The sequence below is a fragment of the Haliotis asinina genome, chromosome 12, assembly GCF_037392515.1.
Source record: "Haliotis asinina isolate JCU_RB_2024 chromosome 12, JCU_Hal_asi_v2, whole genome shotgun sequence".
NCBI classification, from domain to species: Eukaryota; Metazoa; Mollusca; class Gastropoda; order Lepetellida; family Haliotidae; genus Haliotis; species Haliotis asinina.
In genome coordinates, this window is record NC_090291.1 from 26,933,636 (window position 1) to 26,947,877 (window position 14,242).

At 41.8% G+C, this 14,242-nt stretch overlaps 1 protein-coding gene across 1 annotated transcript in view; it reads right to left on the reverse strand.

The window, feature by feature from the left end:
• LOC137257373 (probable phospholipid-transporting ATPase IIB) overlaps positions 1-14,242 on the reverse strand; it is a 55,117-nt gene that overhangs the window by 17,672 nt on the left and 23,203 nt on the right. The window contains exons 4-12 of the mRNA XM_067794702.1: positions 10,558-10,671; positions 10,076-10,243; positions 8,625-8,771; positions 8,128-8,208; positions 7,744-7,893; positions 3,445-3,534; positions 3,200-3,270; positions 1,267-1,432; positions 845-901 (exon numbers count right to left, since the gene is read on the reverse strand). Of these exons, the coding sequence (XP_067650803.1) occupies positions 845-901; positions 1,267-1,432; positions 3,200-3,270; positions 3,445-3,534; positions 7,744-7,893; positions 8,128-8,208; positions 8,625-8,771; positions 10,076-10,243; positions 10,558-10,671 (1,044 nt within the window). The remainder of the gene's footprint in view (positions 1-844; positions 902-1,266; positions 1,433-3,199; positions 3,271-3,444; positions 3,535-7,743; positions 7,894-8,127; positions 8,209-8,624; positions 8,772-10,075; positions 10,244-10,557; positions 10,672-14,242) is intronic.

Sequence of the window (14,242 nt, forward strand, 5' to 3'; positions counted from 1 at the left end):
TCACAAATTTGAAAAATAATAACAAATATATACAAGCCCCAAACCGCATACAGCAGGGGAGGGGAAGGGAGGTTATACATGGGTGAGTGTGATGTAAAGTTTACGTCTGCTTCTTTTAGAAGGGAACTTCAAGGGATTTCAGGTGTTCCACTACCTTCGCCAGGAAGAGGAGAGTAAGCAATGAAGCATGAGTCAGGAGAGGGAAAGATTTTGAATGCATCATGTTGTGACCTCCAGTAACCTTAGGTTCAAAGGATGCAAGCTTAAAGGTCACATGCAATGCAAAACACAACTTTGCAGATTCTGATATCTTTCGGTATGCACTTAAGACATCAAAAATGCCCAAGTTGTGGTTGTGAAAACTCAATGTCTGGTTTATTGACACCTATATGTCTGCCTGCCTAGCTGCTAATGACAATATGCAATGCACAACTTCACTCACTGACAACATGCAATTTGAAATTAACACCTATCGGGCTCAAAAGTCACAAACAAAGAGTCGGTTAAGCGTATTGGCAAATGAACCAGTGCCTCATGAAAGGTTTTGTCACACGAGTGCACACCCACCAGTTCTGACTAGGTTCGGTATCACGGCTGCTTTGTTTCGAGGGAAGTGAACCCAAGAACAAAATATTGTACTCTTGATTTGCGAATTTACGCTTATAATTTTGTTTGTTTTTTCTTAATCAGCAATGCATTTTATATATCATGAATAAGTGATAACTGTGTTTTAATTATGTTTGATTTTTTGGTTGCATGTGACCTTTAAGCGATTTCACTGCACAAAAAAGGGATTAGTTTCAAAAGTGTGAAACTTGTGACTATATATACTGCACTGACTCACCTCGTCCATGGTTTCAGCATTGAATGACACAGTGCCCAGGTGCAGCCTCTTGAAGACCTGAAAGCCATGACAGATGTGGTGACATCAGCATGAAGATAAGATGCAACCACATAAAAACACATCGATACCATCGATACCCCATCCCCTTCATCTATGCCCCACCCCTACCATCTACATTCCAACCCTACCCCTTCATCTACGCCCCACCCCTACCATCTACATTCCACCTCTACCCCTTCATCTCCACCCCATCCCTATCATCTACATTCCACCCCTACCCCTTCATCTACACATCATCCCTATCATCTACATTCCGCCCCTACCTATCTATTGACACTCACGATGGCTGTTACTCACACCTCACACTAACATCATTATATTTGCTGATATGGTGACTATACTACTGCAGCATATAATAGTACCATTTCATTCTGTGTGAGTGTTCCAGTCTTGTCAGACAACAGGTATGTGATTCTGCCCAACTCCTCGGGGATGGTTGTGCTGCGCACCACAGTGCCAGGGATAGCCTTGTCTCTCTGTATCATCCAGGAATACACAGCCTTGCCCATGTCCAGGTTCACTCTCAGACTGGGGGAGACAACAATCAGCCATTACCTTCTGCATTGCACAACAATACCACTAACAACCCATCCCTACCCCATCATCTACATCCTATCCCTACCATCTACACCCCACCTCAGACTGGGGGAGATAAGAAGACTGGGGGAGATAAGAATCAGTCATTACCTTCTATATTGCACAATACCATTGACCTTCTATATTGCACAACAGCACCTGTTGAGTTTATATTTACCTGGAACTTTACTCTACCTGGTCTCTGTATTTCTTTACCAGATCTGTGTTGGTATTCAAATGACACACACTGAGTTGACTATATCTAAACAAACAATGGTGAGGTGACCACACAAGACCAGATTGGCATGGAGTGTATCTTGTTACGCGTTTCATACAAGTGGGACAAAACTAGCACCCTCATATACCAGTATCTTCATGGATGAACTAGAAGAAAGACTTCTGGCTCAACACACTGACCAACTTTACTTATATGTGAGGTTCATTAATGACAGTTTAATGATATGGACACTAGGGCAACAACGCCTAAAATCCTTTCTCAATCATCTCAATAGTTCACACCCGACTATCAAATTCATAGTTCAATTCTCTAGAGAGAAAGTTTCTAGATACATGGGTATCATACAACAAAGACCTCCACAAACTAGAATTTACCCTCTAATGTAAACTCAGGGACATGCACTCCTATTTGTTGTATACAACAGGACACCCCTCACATATCAAGTTTCAGTCAGTTCTAAGGTTGAAACACATCTGTTCATCAGTTGAGCAATACGAAAAACATTGCCTCAACCTCATTAACTACTACCTCAAACGAGGTTACCCTAGGAAACATACAACAAAACAAAAATAGGTCCAACTTAGAGGATAGAAGCTCTCTCATATCCTCTCCCAATAAGGAACCACGACGCAACCTCAGACTTTGTCTTAGTTAGCAACTACAATCCAGTGAACATGGAGCTCAATGCCATTGTCAGAAACGTTGGCATCTACTTAGTGGCTCAGACACTTGCAATGTCATTTTCTTCTCACCACATATTGCTGCTAGAAAGAAACTCTCAAGGATCACCTAGTCAGAGCTAATCTGATCTACCCTAGACAGTTACCACAAATCAGTGGCCGAACTGTCAACAATGCGTGCGACAGAGATAATTGCGAAATCTGTAGATTACAAACAGGCAGTAACACCTTCATGAGTTCAGTCCCAAATAAGGTCTTCTATAAAAGAGGCTACCCTTGCAAATCCAGCAATCTAGTATATCTATTGACATGCAAACACTGCAACAAACAATATATCTGATTATCAAAACACTACTCTGACATCACTCACAAACATGACAAAACCTGTTGCATTACATTTCATTTTAACTCAGAACATCACTGCAAATATAATCTAAAGTTTGACATCATCACACAATTCAGAGATCACCCAGACTCAAAGGAAATCATCAAAAAAGGAAATCTCTTGAATTATGATGGATTTTTTAGCACCATATGTTCCAGCTCCCAAGGACTCCCAATGACAGGATTGTAGGCTGAAATATCCCTTCAGCCTTTTTATCCGTATCTCAACAAAGTATTACCTGTTCCTAATGGATGTATTTACCTAATTACATTCATATTTACCTGACTTGAGTCTGTATTTACCTGTTAACGTTTTGCACATGTTTAACAGATGAATTTGTGTCTATTTAACAGATTATTTACGTGATTGTTTCTATATTTACCTGATTTTTTTCTGTATTTCACTGATGTATTTACCTGATTGGGATGATGTAGGAAAACAGGCAGATGAAACGAAAAAGGTAGCGGTACCATGGACCCCCAAATCCCTATAAAAGAGAGGTAACATACTTCATCAAAAATTGTCCATTACCAATCACTAGAACATCAAACCGTGGTAATGGCATTCTCACATATGAGTTCAGTAATACATGCTCTTGTTGACTATACTGCCATTTTATTACAAATAATGAAAGAAATATATTTAGTCCAACTCTCATTACCTTCAATATCATCATGACCACAGACAGGACAATGACAGCAAAGAACAGCAACTTGGTCAGCGTGTTGATCTCCAGGTCCAGAAGCCCCACCTGGTGGCATACAGGGTACAGGTGGGTTACAGAAGGGTTACAGGTGGGTTACAGAAGGATACATGTGGGTTGCAAAGAAGTTACAAAGTAAAGACGGGCTTATGCTTCTTGTTCTTGAACTTCTTGTTTATTGCACCTAGTACTGTTTTTTACACTACAAAAAGCAAGACCACCAACCAACTTCCTCAACAATACAATACAGACAGGTTACTAATGGTAAGGTTACTACGGAGTTTTACGCCGTACTTAGCAATATTCCAGCTATATGAATGAGATACTGGAAAGTTTAATCAAAGCACAATAAGAACAGAAGCAGAAAAGTTCACTGAATCATGTATTTACAGAGGTATGGTGTTTGTAAAAACTCACTGTTTCAATTCTGGACTTGTAATGGTAAGTTTGCAATCCCTAATGGGTTTACTGTACATTACATCTTTTCTGATTTTTATCACTGTATTAACAAAATACATTTCAAACTTCAGAAATTTCATTTTCAATAAAAAGTATATGCTTACACATTCATAAAATTTGAACTATGAAGAAACGGAAGTTATAATATCCTCATATTATTTCTTATTATCTTTGAGGTTCATGTAAATCAGAAAGTTATCATAAACAGATTTTGTTAAAATGTAATTTTCTGAATAAATTTGACATCTTATACTTATCCTGACTCATGCTTACTCGTTTATCTAATCCCTCTATGCAAAGATATTGGAACACTTGAAATCCCTTGAAGTTCCTTCCTTTCGAAGCAGACGTACAATCACACTCACCCAAAGGAAGCCTCCCTGTTTCCTGCCATGATGATAATGTGTGATGGCAATTAGGTGCCTCACTCTTAAGGTGCGGGTTCGAATCGCAGATATAACTCAACCCAAAAAGTACTAGAACTTGTACTTTACTAAGAAAGTGTAACCTCACATATAACATATGTAACATTTGTAATTATAGCTTTCGGACATGGCAGCCGTGGCAATTTACACTTATCAGAGGGTTACACAAAGTGTGCAGTCTAGTCTACACTTTGTCCAGCTTCCATTTTTGTGGAAGTAGTGGTGGCTGAGTGTAATAGGCGGCTGACTTTGTGTCCTGGCCATTAGGTGCCTGACACCGAGGGTGCGGGTTCAAATCCTGGATGGGACTCAACCAAGAAAGTACAAGAATTTGCACTTTACTAGGAAAGTGTAATCCCAAATATGACATATGTTACATGTAGCTTTTGTCTCCTTGACTTAATTCACTGAAGATGTATTTTCAGTGCTCTGACTGGACACAATGATAAATCCTGTGTATCATGTAGCCCAAGGACTGTCAATAATGCCAGGATGTGGAATTGTTGTACCAAATGTCCAGGCACTTGACTTTGGGCAATAAATCCCATCGCAGTCCTTGGTGCGCAATCTCCTGATGATAGGTCTCTAAAGTATGTATTACTGACATCCATGCTGCCATAGCGAGTAATCTGCACTGTCTGTGTCAACACATCGAAGGATGTCCGATCTAGAGGCTCTTAAGTGTCACTGGTGAGATGTTCAAGTACAACATTCAAGTTCCAAACTGGTGCCTTAAATCTGCGTTGTTGGTCTTCCACCTTCAACGAGCATAATAGGGCGAGTAAAACCGGCACTTTCATCAGCTTGGCCCCAGATCTCCTGGTAATGGCAAAGCTGATTGCTGCTAAGCAGGTTGATAGTGTAGGACCTATAAGTCCTCTAGTATGCCATAGGTGACATAAGTAGTCAGCTACTTGAGGATGTGTGGCTTTTGTTTCAGTGAAGCCCTTCCGCCAGTTGGTTATGTCTCAAAATCACATCCATTTATCGTCATATAAGGAGTAAGTAGATCTACCCTGTCTTCTGACTGCCTTCGTTGCTCTAGCGGAATATGCATGATGTATTAAGCAGGCTTTCATACGATCCATGCGTGTAGTTGGAATGATGTCCAAGCGCTTGTTTGATATGCAGATGGACGAGTAGGTTCTTTCATCCTGGGTTGTCGAAACCATTCTCTCCCTGGCCAGTAGGCATGACTAAAGTCAGTTGCAGCATTGTCAGCTATTTTATCTTACCAATGACGTTTCTTACCAATGACGTTTTCGTTCATTCCTTCCCATGAGATGCTGAGAGCGACTGTTGTCCACACAAATGGATCCAGTACTAGAGATATGACTGTTGGTATCTGCTGGACCTGGTGGCAAATAGGTCTATTTGTGGTGATCTGAATATCTGACTGATGAGTCAAAATGCCTTCTGATGTATCCACTCTACTGGAGATGGTTGTAAAGGATGTGACATAATGTCTGCCTTGATGTTGGCATGTCTTTAGGTAAAGATTCAAGTCGTTGACGATGTCGAAGAGTTAAAAGGTTAGCTGTAGCAGCCTGTGAGATCATGTTGACCTTTGCTTATTTAAGTAGAAAACCACTGTGGAGTGGTCAGTGTGGACTATCAGTAGTCTGTTCCTCAATGCGGTCAACCATTGTCATACTGCGTTGATTACAACTTTCATCTGCAGGTGGTTGACATGCAGAGTGCGTTTGTTGCTTGCTCCAATTCCTGATGCAACCTCGTAGTCCAGGTGGGCACCCCAACCTTGTAGTGACGCATCGATGTAGAGATGACTGTTGTAATTCAGCTCTGTCAACAATTTAATGGGCATAGTAGTAAACTTTCCCTCCAGGCCAAATGCTGCGCTAAAGTGAATAGACCGAGAAGACACTGCCACTGTCGTGGTGGTAACGGAGAGAGTAGAACTTGCGGTATCATGGCTTGTATCTTGTGTCAACACTTTCTTGTTGCAAAGATCTTCCTTCCCGGAATGCATCAGATTCAACTCTAACTTCATCAAATCTTCCAGTAATGCGATACCCCTCTGTGTACACCATGCCCATTGTTGCAGGAACATTACAATCTGCTGAATATTCATGAAGACAGATGGTGAGGTAGTGTGAATGTATACACACTTTATCTGTAATGAAGATGTTGGTACTGGAATCGTTTTGTTTTCAGATCATCACCACTGTAAGTTGTGAGCGAGCTGTCCATGTGAAGTCTATCTACTGCTGACTCGTTCTCACAGCAGGTCATATGCTGCTGCAGGCCTCCAGATACACACTGTTGAATCTGCTGTTTGAAGACCTCTTTGCCTCGTGAAGACAATCAAATGTTGCTGTAGACTGCTATCTGGGTTGTAAATGAAGCCTTTCCTACGTTAAAAGGGTTGAGTTGTTTACATCTGAGGATGACTTCCTGACACGTGACCATTAGCCGCATTCTGCGCAGGGCATTGTCTTTCGAGGACCAATCAGATTGCAGATGTTACATCACCAGTGCTGCAGCCAAATGATCATTGTGAAATCTTATGCAGTCGGTGATTCCCTCACGAGCATTTGGGCTTGTCTCGGAGATACACGAGTGAGCACAAGTACAGATGACTGCAAAACCTTCTACTGCTTAATACTGACATAGGTACACTGTCCTCCTAATCGTTGTGTCGGTGTTCTTTAACTGAAGATTATACTGTCATTATCTTATACAGATTCCCATGCTGGTACAGGTTGACTGTAGTTACCGGGTTCCATGAAGTGTGGAAATAATCTTGTTGAATTCCTCGCTGCTGTTGCACAACGACCTGATGTTAATGCCAGATGCGTAGAGATGAATTGTTGATCCTTCTTCCAAGTAAGTAGAGTAGATAACCATCTTATCTTCTTCCAAGCTGGAAACTTCTGGCATTTAACAGTGAATGTTGATTCCACATGCATTGGTCTAGTGGAATAGTTTGCATTCCCCGAATGAGCCGTGTTCAATGGTGAAGTTGTAGTGTTCCGATGAAGCATGTGAGGAATCTTTCCTGCTGAAATGATGAGCGTGGTCAAGTGCAGTCGCCGAGTTGGTTGTTGGGTAAATCTCCGATGTGTTGATGATGATACTTCATTGCAATATGGGAAATCGTAGATAAAAAAAAAGTTGTGCGGTACCGTAGATATCAGCATGATCCGAAGGAAGGCCAAGATGTCAAGTTGTTCTAGATTATCTTGTAGGTGAGGGCATGAGTACTTGTAACAAGCTTTAATATGGGATAACAATTGCTTTCTAATGTCACCTCTTGTGTTGTAATCTGCATTTTGATTTGGTCAAATCAAGCAGGTGACCTAAAGGAGCCAATCACATTACCTCAATGAATATCATTCTATTACTGTCTCACCTTGCTGCTGGGTTGTGAGGTGTTCATGACGCTCCTGGTCTCTGACCCAGTGTATATGACCACTCCAAGTGCTGTTCCTGATGCCACAACTGTGTTAGCCCACAGCGTGTTCTCAATGCCAAGCGGGTCTTCACAAGCTGTGCCATCAGTCTGAGGAGACAAGTGCTTAGCATATATCCTGCAATCCTGCAGTCGTTTTCATCCTTGACATGTGTTAACGTAACGGCCTTGCTTTGGTTGAAACACAGAAGACAATAAGTAGAATCAATTACAATCTCATTCTCAGATTAGTATCTTTACCTGTTGATACCAAGACATCAATCATCAACACATTATTTCTACTACTCTCTATGGAAGAAATCAAAACATTACAAAATGACTTACTCTTGTAAATGTTCCCACAAAATTGTGAATCTGTTTCTGTGGCTTCTCTGCATAGACCTGGGCACAGATGTCAAGTATGTCCTGCAATAGAAACGTTTGTCTGTCCTCACTGAGTGTTAAGGGTATATCCAAACTAAGGGTATATCCAAACTAAGGGTATATCCAGACTAAGGGTATATCCAGACTAAGTTAAACTGGGTAAAGAGGGAGTGAGTGAGTTTAGTTTAATACATTTAACTGGAGCATCTGCACCTAGTGTGTTTGATGACAGCTTCATTAAATATATACAACAGCAATGATTGTACCTATTATGTTTGAAGTTCATACTTTGACAGATGTCCTTGAAACTACCATATTTAATGGCAACCTCTCTACTTATCACATCTGATGCTTTAGCCCACTACTGTGACCAGTTATATTTGATCGCAACGCCCTACATGTCACATCTGATGGCAGACTCTCTACCTATCTCATCTGATAGCAAACATTCTACCTACCACATTTGATGGTAACCTCTGTGTAGTCTGTACAGCAAGTCTTAACTTCCAGTCAGTCTCCCCATCAAGCTGGTCTGTCCTGGTGAAGCATGCTCCATCTTTCTCTGTTGTTCTCAGAAACACCAAGTCTGCTGGCACCCGTTGGTTCTATTCACAAATATGACAGTGAACAGCGGTCTGGCCATAACACCACAACAGGACAGACATGCATCATATTATATTGAAATTTGGTACAATTAATTTATTTACAATCAATCTCAGGCATATGGAAAAAACAAGTACCTATACAAAATACACTTTGTTCTATGATGACTGTTGTGTACAAGCACAGGCAAAATGTAGCGCAAATCAGTTGTGCAGCATAGAGAAAATGACAAGTCTTTTTACATGCGAGCGAATCGAGCAAAGGTTGGCTGCGTACTTTCCTTGCTTCGGTTCAAAAAATATTTTTCATGTCAAAAATAAAATATTGCCACCATCAAAAGTATACACCCATTTCATCACCGGGTTGTTCTCTCTCTAAGCACTGTACAGATAATTCTGTTTAATGACTGCCAGTATATTTAGACTATCAGGATGGACCATTGTTACATCAATGTGAAGTAAATGCAAATATTTGTAGCTTTAGATTCATGACAAAATTAGGCAATATGGTATGTCTTTCTAATTCCTGCTTATTCTTGTTCCTTGACTCTGTTCAACCGGAAGCTGGAAGGGGTAATGGAGGCAAAGAACGATCTGAATACCATGAGTGGCACTTAAAATGTTGAATAAAACATATTTCATGTGAGTAACTACTAAACATGGGGTAAGAAATGTGAGAGAACAGCCAAGTGAGGAAATGGGAATGTACCTTTGATGGTGGCAATATTTTCTTTTGACATTAAAAATATTTTTCGATCCTAAGCGGGGAAAGTATGTTGCCAACCTTTGCTCACTTTGCTCGCATATAAGAAGACTTGTCATATTCTCTATGCTGCGCAACCTCATTTGTGCTACAGTTTGCTTGTGGTACAAGTGACTGCTGTTTGTCACCATTCATTTATAACAGCATCAGGGCTCTTTATACTAAAGACTTGTCCGCAGGAGTTTCCTCCTTTTCCAAGACCTTTCCATCACCATCACTCTGAGGTGAATACATCCTTCAAGGACATGTTCTACAGTGAGCATATGGGTGTCAGTATGGCAGTTACCTCTAACAACAGACCTGTGCACTCTCCTACAACTTGAAATTCTCTGAGAAAACAATCACAAATTTCTTCGGCGAAGAAAACGGACAGCTTTCAAGAATCTAAAGCTACAAATATTTGCATTTACTTCACATTGATGTAACAATGGTCCATCCTGATAGTCTAAATATACTGGCAGTCATTAAACAGAATTATCTGTACAGGATGAAGACTCTACTTCGAGAGAGAAACATTCTACTAACTTTGTCCACATATGGTTACCTTCTCAACAATAATGAGATCACCAACACGGATGTCAGAGCTGGGTATGCGAACAATGCCATCTCGACACAGCTTCTTGTAAATCTGGGAGTTGGCCTCCTTATCTCGGCGATAGCGGCGCCAATCATCCACAGCTTCACGACACATTGTAATAAATATTACAAAACACTGGAAAAGTTAGAAAACCAATTTCAAATGTGAGTCCGTACCTAACATGTCATAGTACATGAGTTACAGAAAAGCAGCACAACCATCATGATCACCACCACTAAAGGTGGATCCCAGGCACAGGCAAACCAGGGCATGACAGTATGAGCATCTAGCAACAGGAGTACCATGACAAATGGTTTCTCAAAACTTTAAACATTACAGTTAACTCCAGTTAGGCATGGAATAGGTCTATCAAAACAATGGTTGTACTTTATCCTCATATATTTGATGCAAAGTTTATACATCCAAATACACTAGCAATGGTCTCTCACCAGTGGGCCCCAGTATGTGTAGAGGTAGCCAATTCTAATAGCTGGGATGAACTGTGCACATGCCATTATCAAGAAGTACAGGTTGAGGAAAAACTTGAACTGTTCAAACAAAACCTGAAATAGAAAGAATGTTTATAGAAGGAGTTTATTCCTTGGAACACAGCTACATAGTAGTCTATCACAGCAAGTTATCATGTAATACTGTTACCTGAAGGCTGTAGCAAGTTAATGTTTAGTGCTGTAGCAATTTCACATGTAATCAGGTACTCATGACTATTTATACAAACCTGTAGCGGTTATGAATTCTTTGAAGAATGTCCTCCTTGGAGTACATATATAGCATTAAAATGTCCATTTTAAAATGCCTATGACATTGGAAACAATATTTCAATAAACATTTTACAAAACAAAAAACTTGTTTTGTCTTGTGAGACCACCCCTACAGGGACCCTTCCTGGGCCCCCAACAGCCAAGAGCAGGTAACTCTCGCCGTCGTATCTCGTACCTCACTACTCAGACAGAAGGAGTAGGTTGGGGGAGGGGGTGGCCGTACCTCAAGGAGGACATTCTTCAAAGAATTCATAACCTCTACAGGTTTGTATAATTTTTTTTCAAAAGAAGACCTCCTTGGGGTACATATATAGCATAAAACAGACTCCCAACGAACGTGAGTCGGGAGAGACATTCTGTCTGCTAATGTGTACCTTCACACTCTCTCATACACTGCCGAAGCTGCGAGAGATAGAGAAATACACTTACTCAATCACCAAGACCGCTGATGTCAATCAGGCGGGGCATGGCAAATGAAGGTAGTAAGAGCCAATCAAACAATGAGTGCATAAGCGACAGATGTATGCCCATGCCCCATTCTGTACACTGAAAATTCCCCAAACCAGCGAAACAGTGCCGGGAATAACAGTGAATAATAATGAATAATAGCGTATATCGACGCAATAATCAAAAAATTACCACCACCAGTAAATACCCATCACCAATAATGATTCTGTGGAACCCACCACCAGGAAAAATTGAAACAAGGTCACGAGATCGAAAGCTCACTCAGCTAGGGGGTCACGACTCTGTCCACTGGTGAGAACTGTTTAGCCAAACCGAGCACACTCCTGTGAGTGACTGTGAAACTAGTAGTGTTAGATGAACGTACTCGGCTGGCTCCAAATAGACGCTGTTTCAGGATATAGGTCATCACCATCTGGTTGTCCATATCCAGATGCACCACACAGCCGCAAACCATCTCCTGAAAGTGTTGGAACACTAACCGAATTGCTCTCAATTCTAGCACATTGATGTGCAGGCACGTTTTGCTCTATGACCACTGGCCCAAAACTGATTGATCGCCCAACATGCCCCCGCACCCTGTGAGGGAAGCGTCTGTCTGAATTGAGAGATTTGGTGAGGGAGTGTCCAGGGGATAGATTCCCTACCACTGTCCACCACTGTAACCACCCCGGAGTGTGGAGAATAATCTTGTAACTCTGGGAATGAGACCAGATCCGAGCCAAAGCATACTGAATGGGTCTCATCCTCAACCGCGCTCTCCAAACAATGTCCACTGTCGCTGCCATGTTGCTTAGCAACTGGAGCCAATGCCGACTTGAGAAATTGTAAAACAATTCCCTGAACTTTGAAGATGCGATCTGGAGACAGGAAGACCAAGCCTTACGCTGTTTCAAATCACGCGTCTAAGAAGATCAGATCCTCTGTGGGAACTAGGTCTGATTTCTTGAGATTTATAATCCAGCCCATCTTGGTGAGAATACACATCACCGCGAATGTCGGATCTTGACAAGTGCCCAAAGGAGCCAATCGTCCAGGTACAGGTGGCAGCACCTGTCCTGTGACCTGGCCACTTGCGCTGGAATGAGCATAAGTTTGGTGAGCATCCTCAGAGCCGTAGCAATGCCGAGCCGTAGCACCCGAAACTGAAAGCAGACCCCGCCGAAGGAAAACCGAAGGGATGTGCAGTCACCTCTTTCTACAGATGAGATCACTGACCGTAGTATCTCCATCATGAATGTCAGTACCTGCAACATGCCATTCATGGATGTGCTGCAGTAAGCAAGGAGGCAAAGACCGAGGGCCGAGCGCGAGACAAATGAGGCTGCTCCAACAAAGGCTTAGAATCCTTAAAGTGGAGACGGCCTCCGCGGCCTCTCGGACTACCGTTGCCGCCCCCGGGAAAAGGGTAGACCCCCATCCGGTGGGGCAATGCCAGTAGTGCTTGTTGGGTGGCCGGTGAGTACCGCGCCACTGATAGCCATAGCTGACGGAAAGCCATAACTGCTGACATCATCTGGCATGCCAAGGACCTGATAGTGTCCCGTGCCAGATGTGACTGCACCTCTGTGAGATGCTGCGTGAGGGTAGAGACGGCAAGAGTTACCTGCTCCTGGCTGTTTGGGGCCCAGGAAGGGTCCCTGTAGGGGTGGTCTCACAAGACAAAACAAGTTTTTTGTTTTGTAAAATATTTATTGAAACATTGTTACAACTGTCGTAGGCATTTAAAAAATGGACATTTTAATGCTATATATGTACCCCAAGGCGGACTTCTGAAGAAAAAGAAATCAGTGACCTGAAGCTGTATTGTGTTATTGTGTAATACCTGCAGAATGTAGAAAGTTCACCTGTACTCAGGTACTCATAACTACATCAGTGACCTGAAGCTGTATTGTGTTATCGTGTAATACCTGCAGAATGTAGAAAGTTCACCTGTACTCAGGGGCTCATAACTACATCAGTGACCTGAAGCTGTAAGAGGGTTATCGTGTAATACCTGCAGAATGTAGAAAGTTAACATGTAATCAGGTACTCATAAATACATCAGTGACCTGAAGCTGTAAGAGGGTTATCGTGTAATACCTGAAGAATGTAGAAAGTTCACCTGTACGCAGGGGCTCATAACTACATCAGTGACCTGAAGCTGTAAGAGGGTTATCGTGTAATACCTGAAGAATGTAGAAAGTTCACCTGTACTCAGGGGCTCATAACTACATCAGTGACCTGAAGCTGTAAGAGGGTTATCGTGTAATACCTGAAGAATGTAGAAAGTTCACCTGTACTCAGGGGCTCATAACTACATCAGTGACCTGAAGCTGTAAGAGGGTTATCATGTAATACCTGAAGAATGTAGAAAGTTCACCTGTACTCAGGTACTCATAACTACATCAGTGACCTGAAGCTGTATTGTGTTATCGTGTAATACCTGCAGAATGTAGCAAGTTCACCTGTACTCAGGGGCTCATAACTACATCAGTGACCTGAAGCTGTATTGTGTTATCGTGTAATACCTGCAGAATGTAGAAAGTTCACCTGTACTCAGGGGCTCATAACTACATCAGTGACCTGAAGCTGTAAGAGGGTTATCGTGTAATACCTGAAGAATGTAGAAAGTTAACATGTAATCAGGTACTCGTAACTACATCAGTGACCTGAAGATGTAGCGGGTTATCGTGTAACACCTGAGGAATGTAGCAGATTAATGCTCAGTATTGTTCCCTGAAGACTGCAACAAGTTATCATGTAATATTGTAACCTGACACTGAAGCAGATCATTATGTAATATTGTTTCCTGAAGAATGTAGCAAGTTTTGCATAGTATGGTTTTGTGAAGACTGTACCAAGTTCGTGTGCAATACTGTTATCTGAAGCCTGTAGAAAATATTTAAGT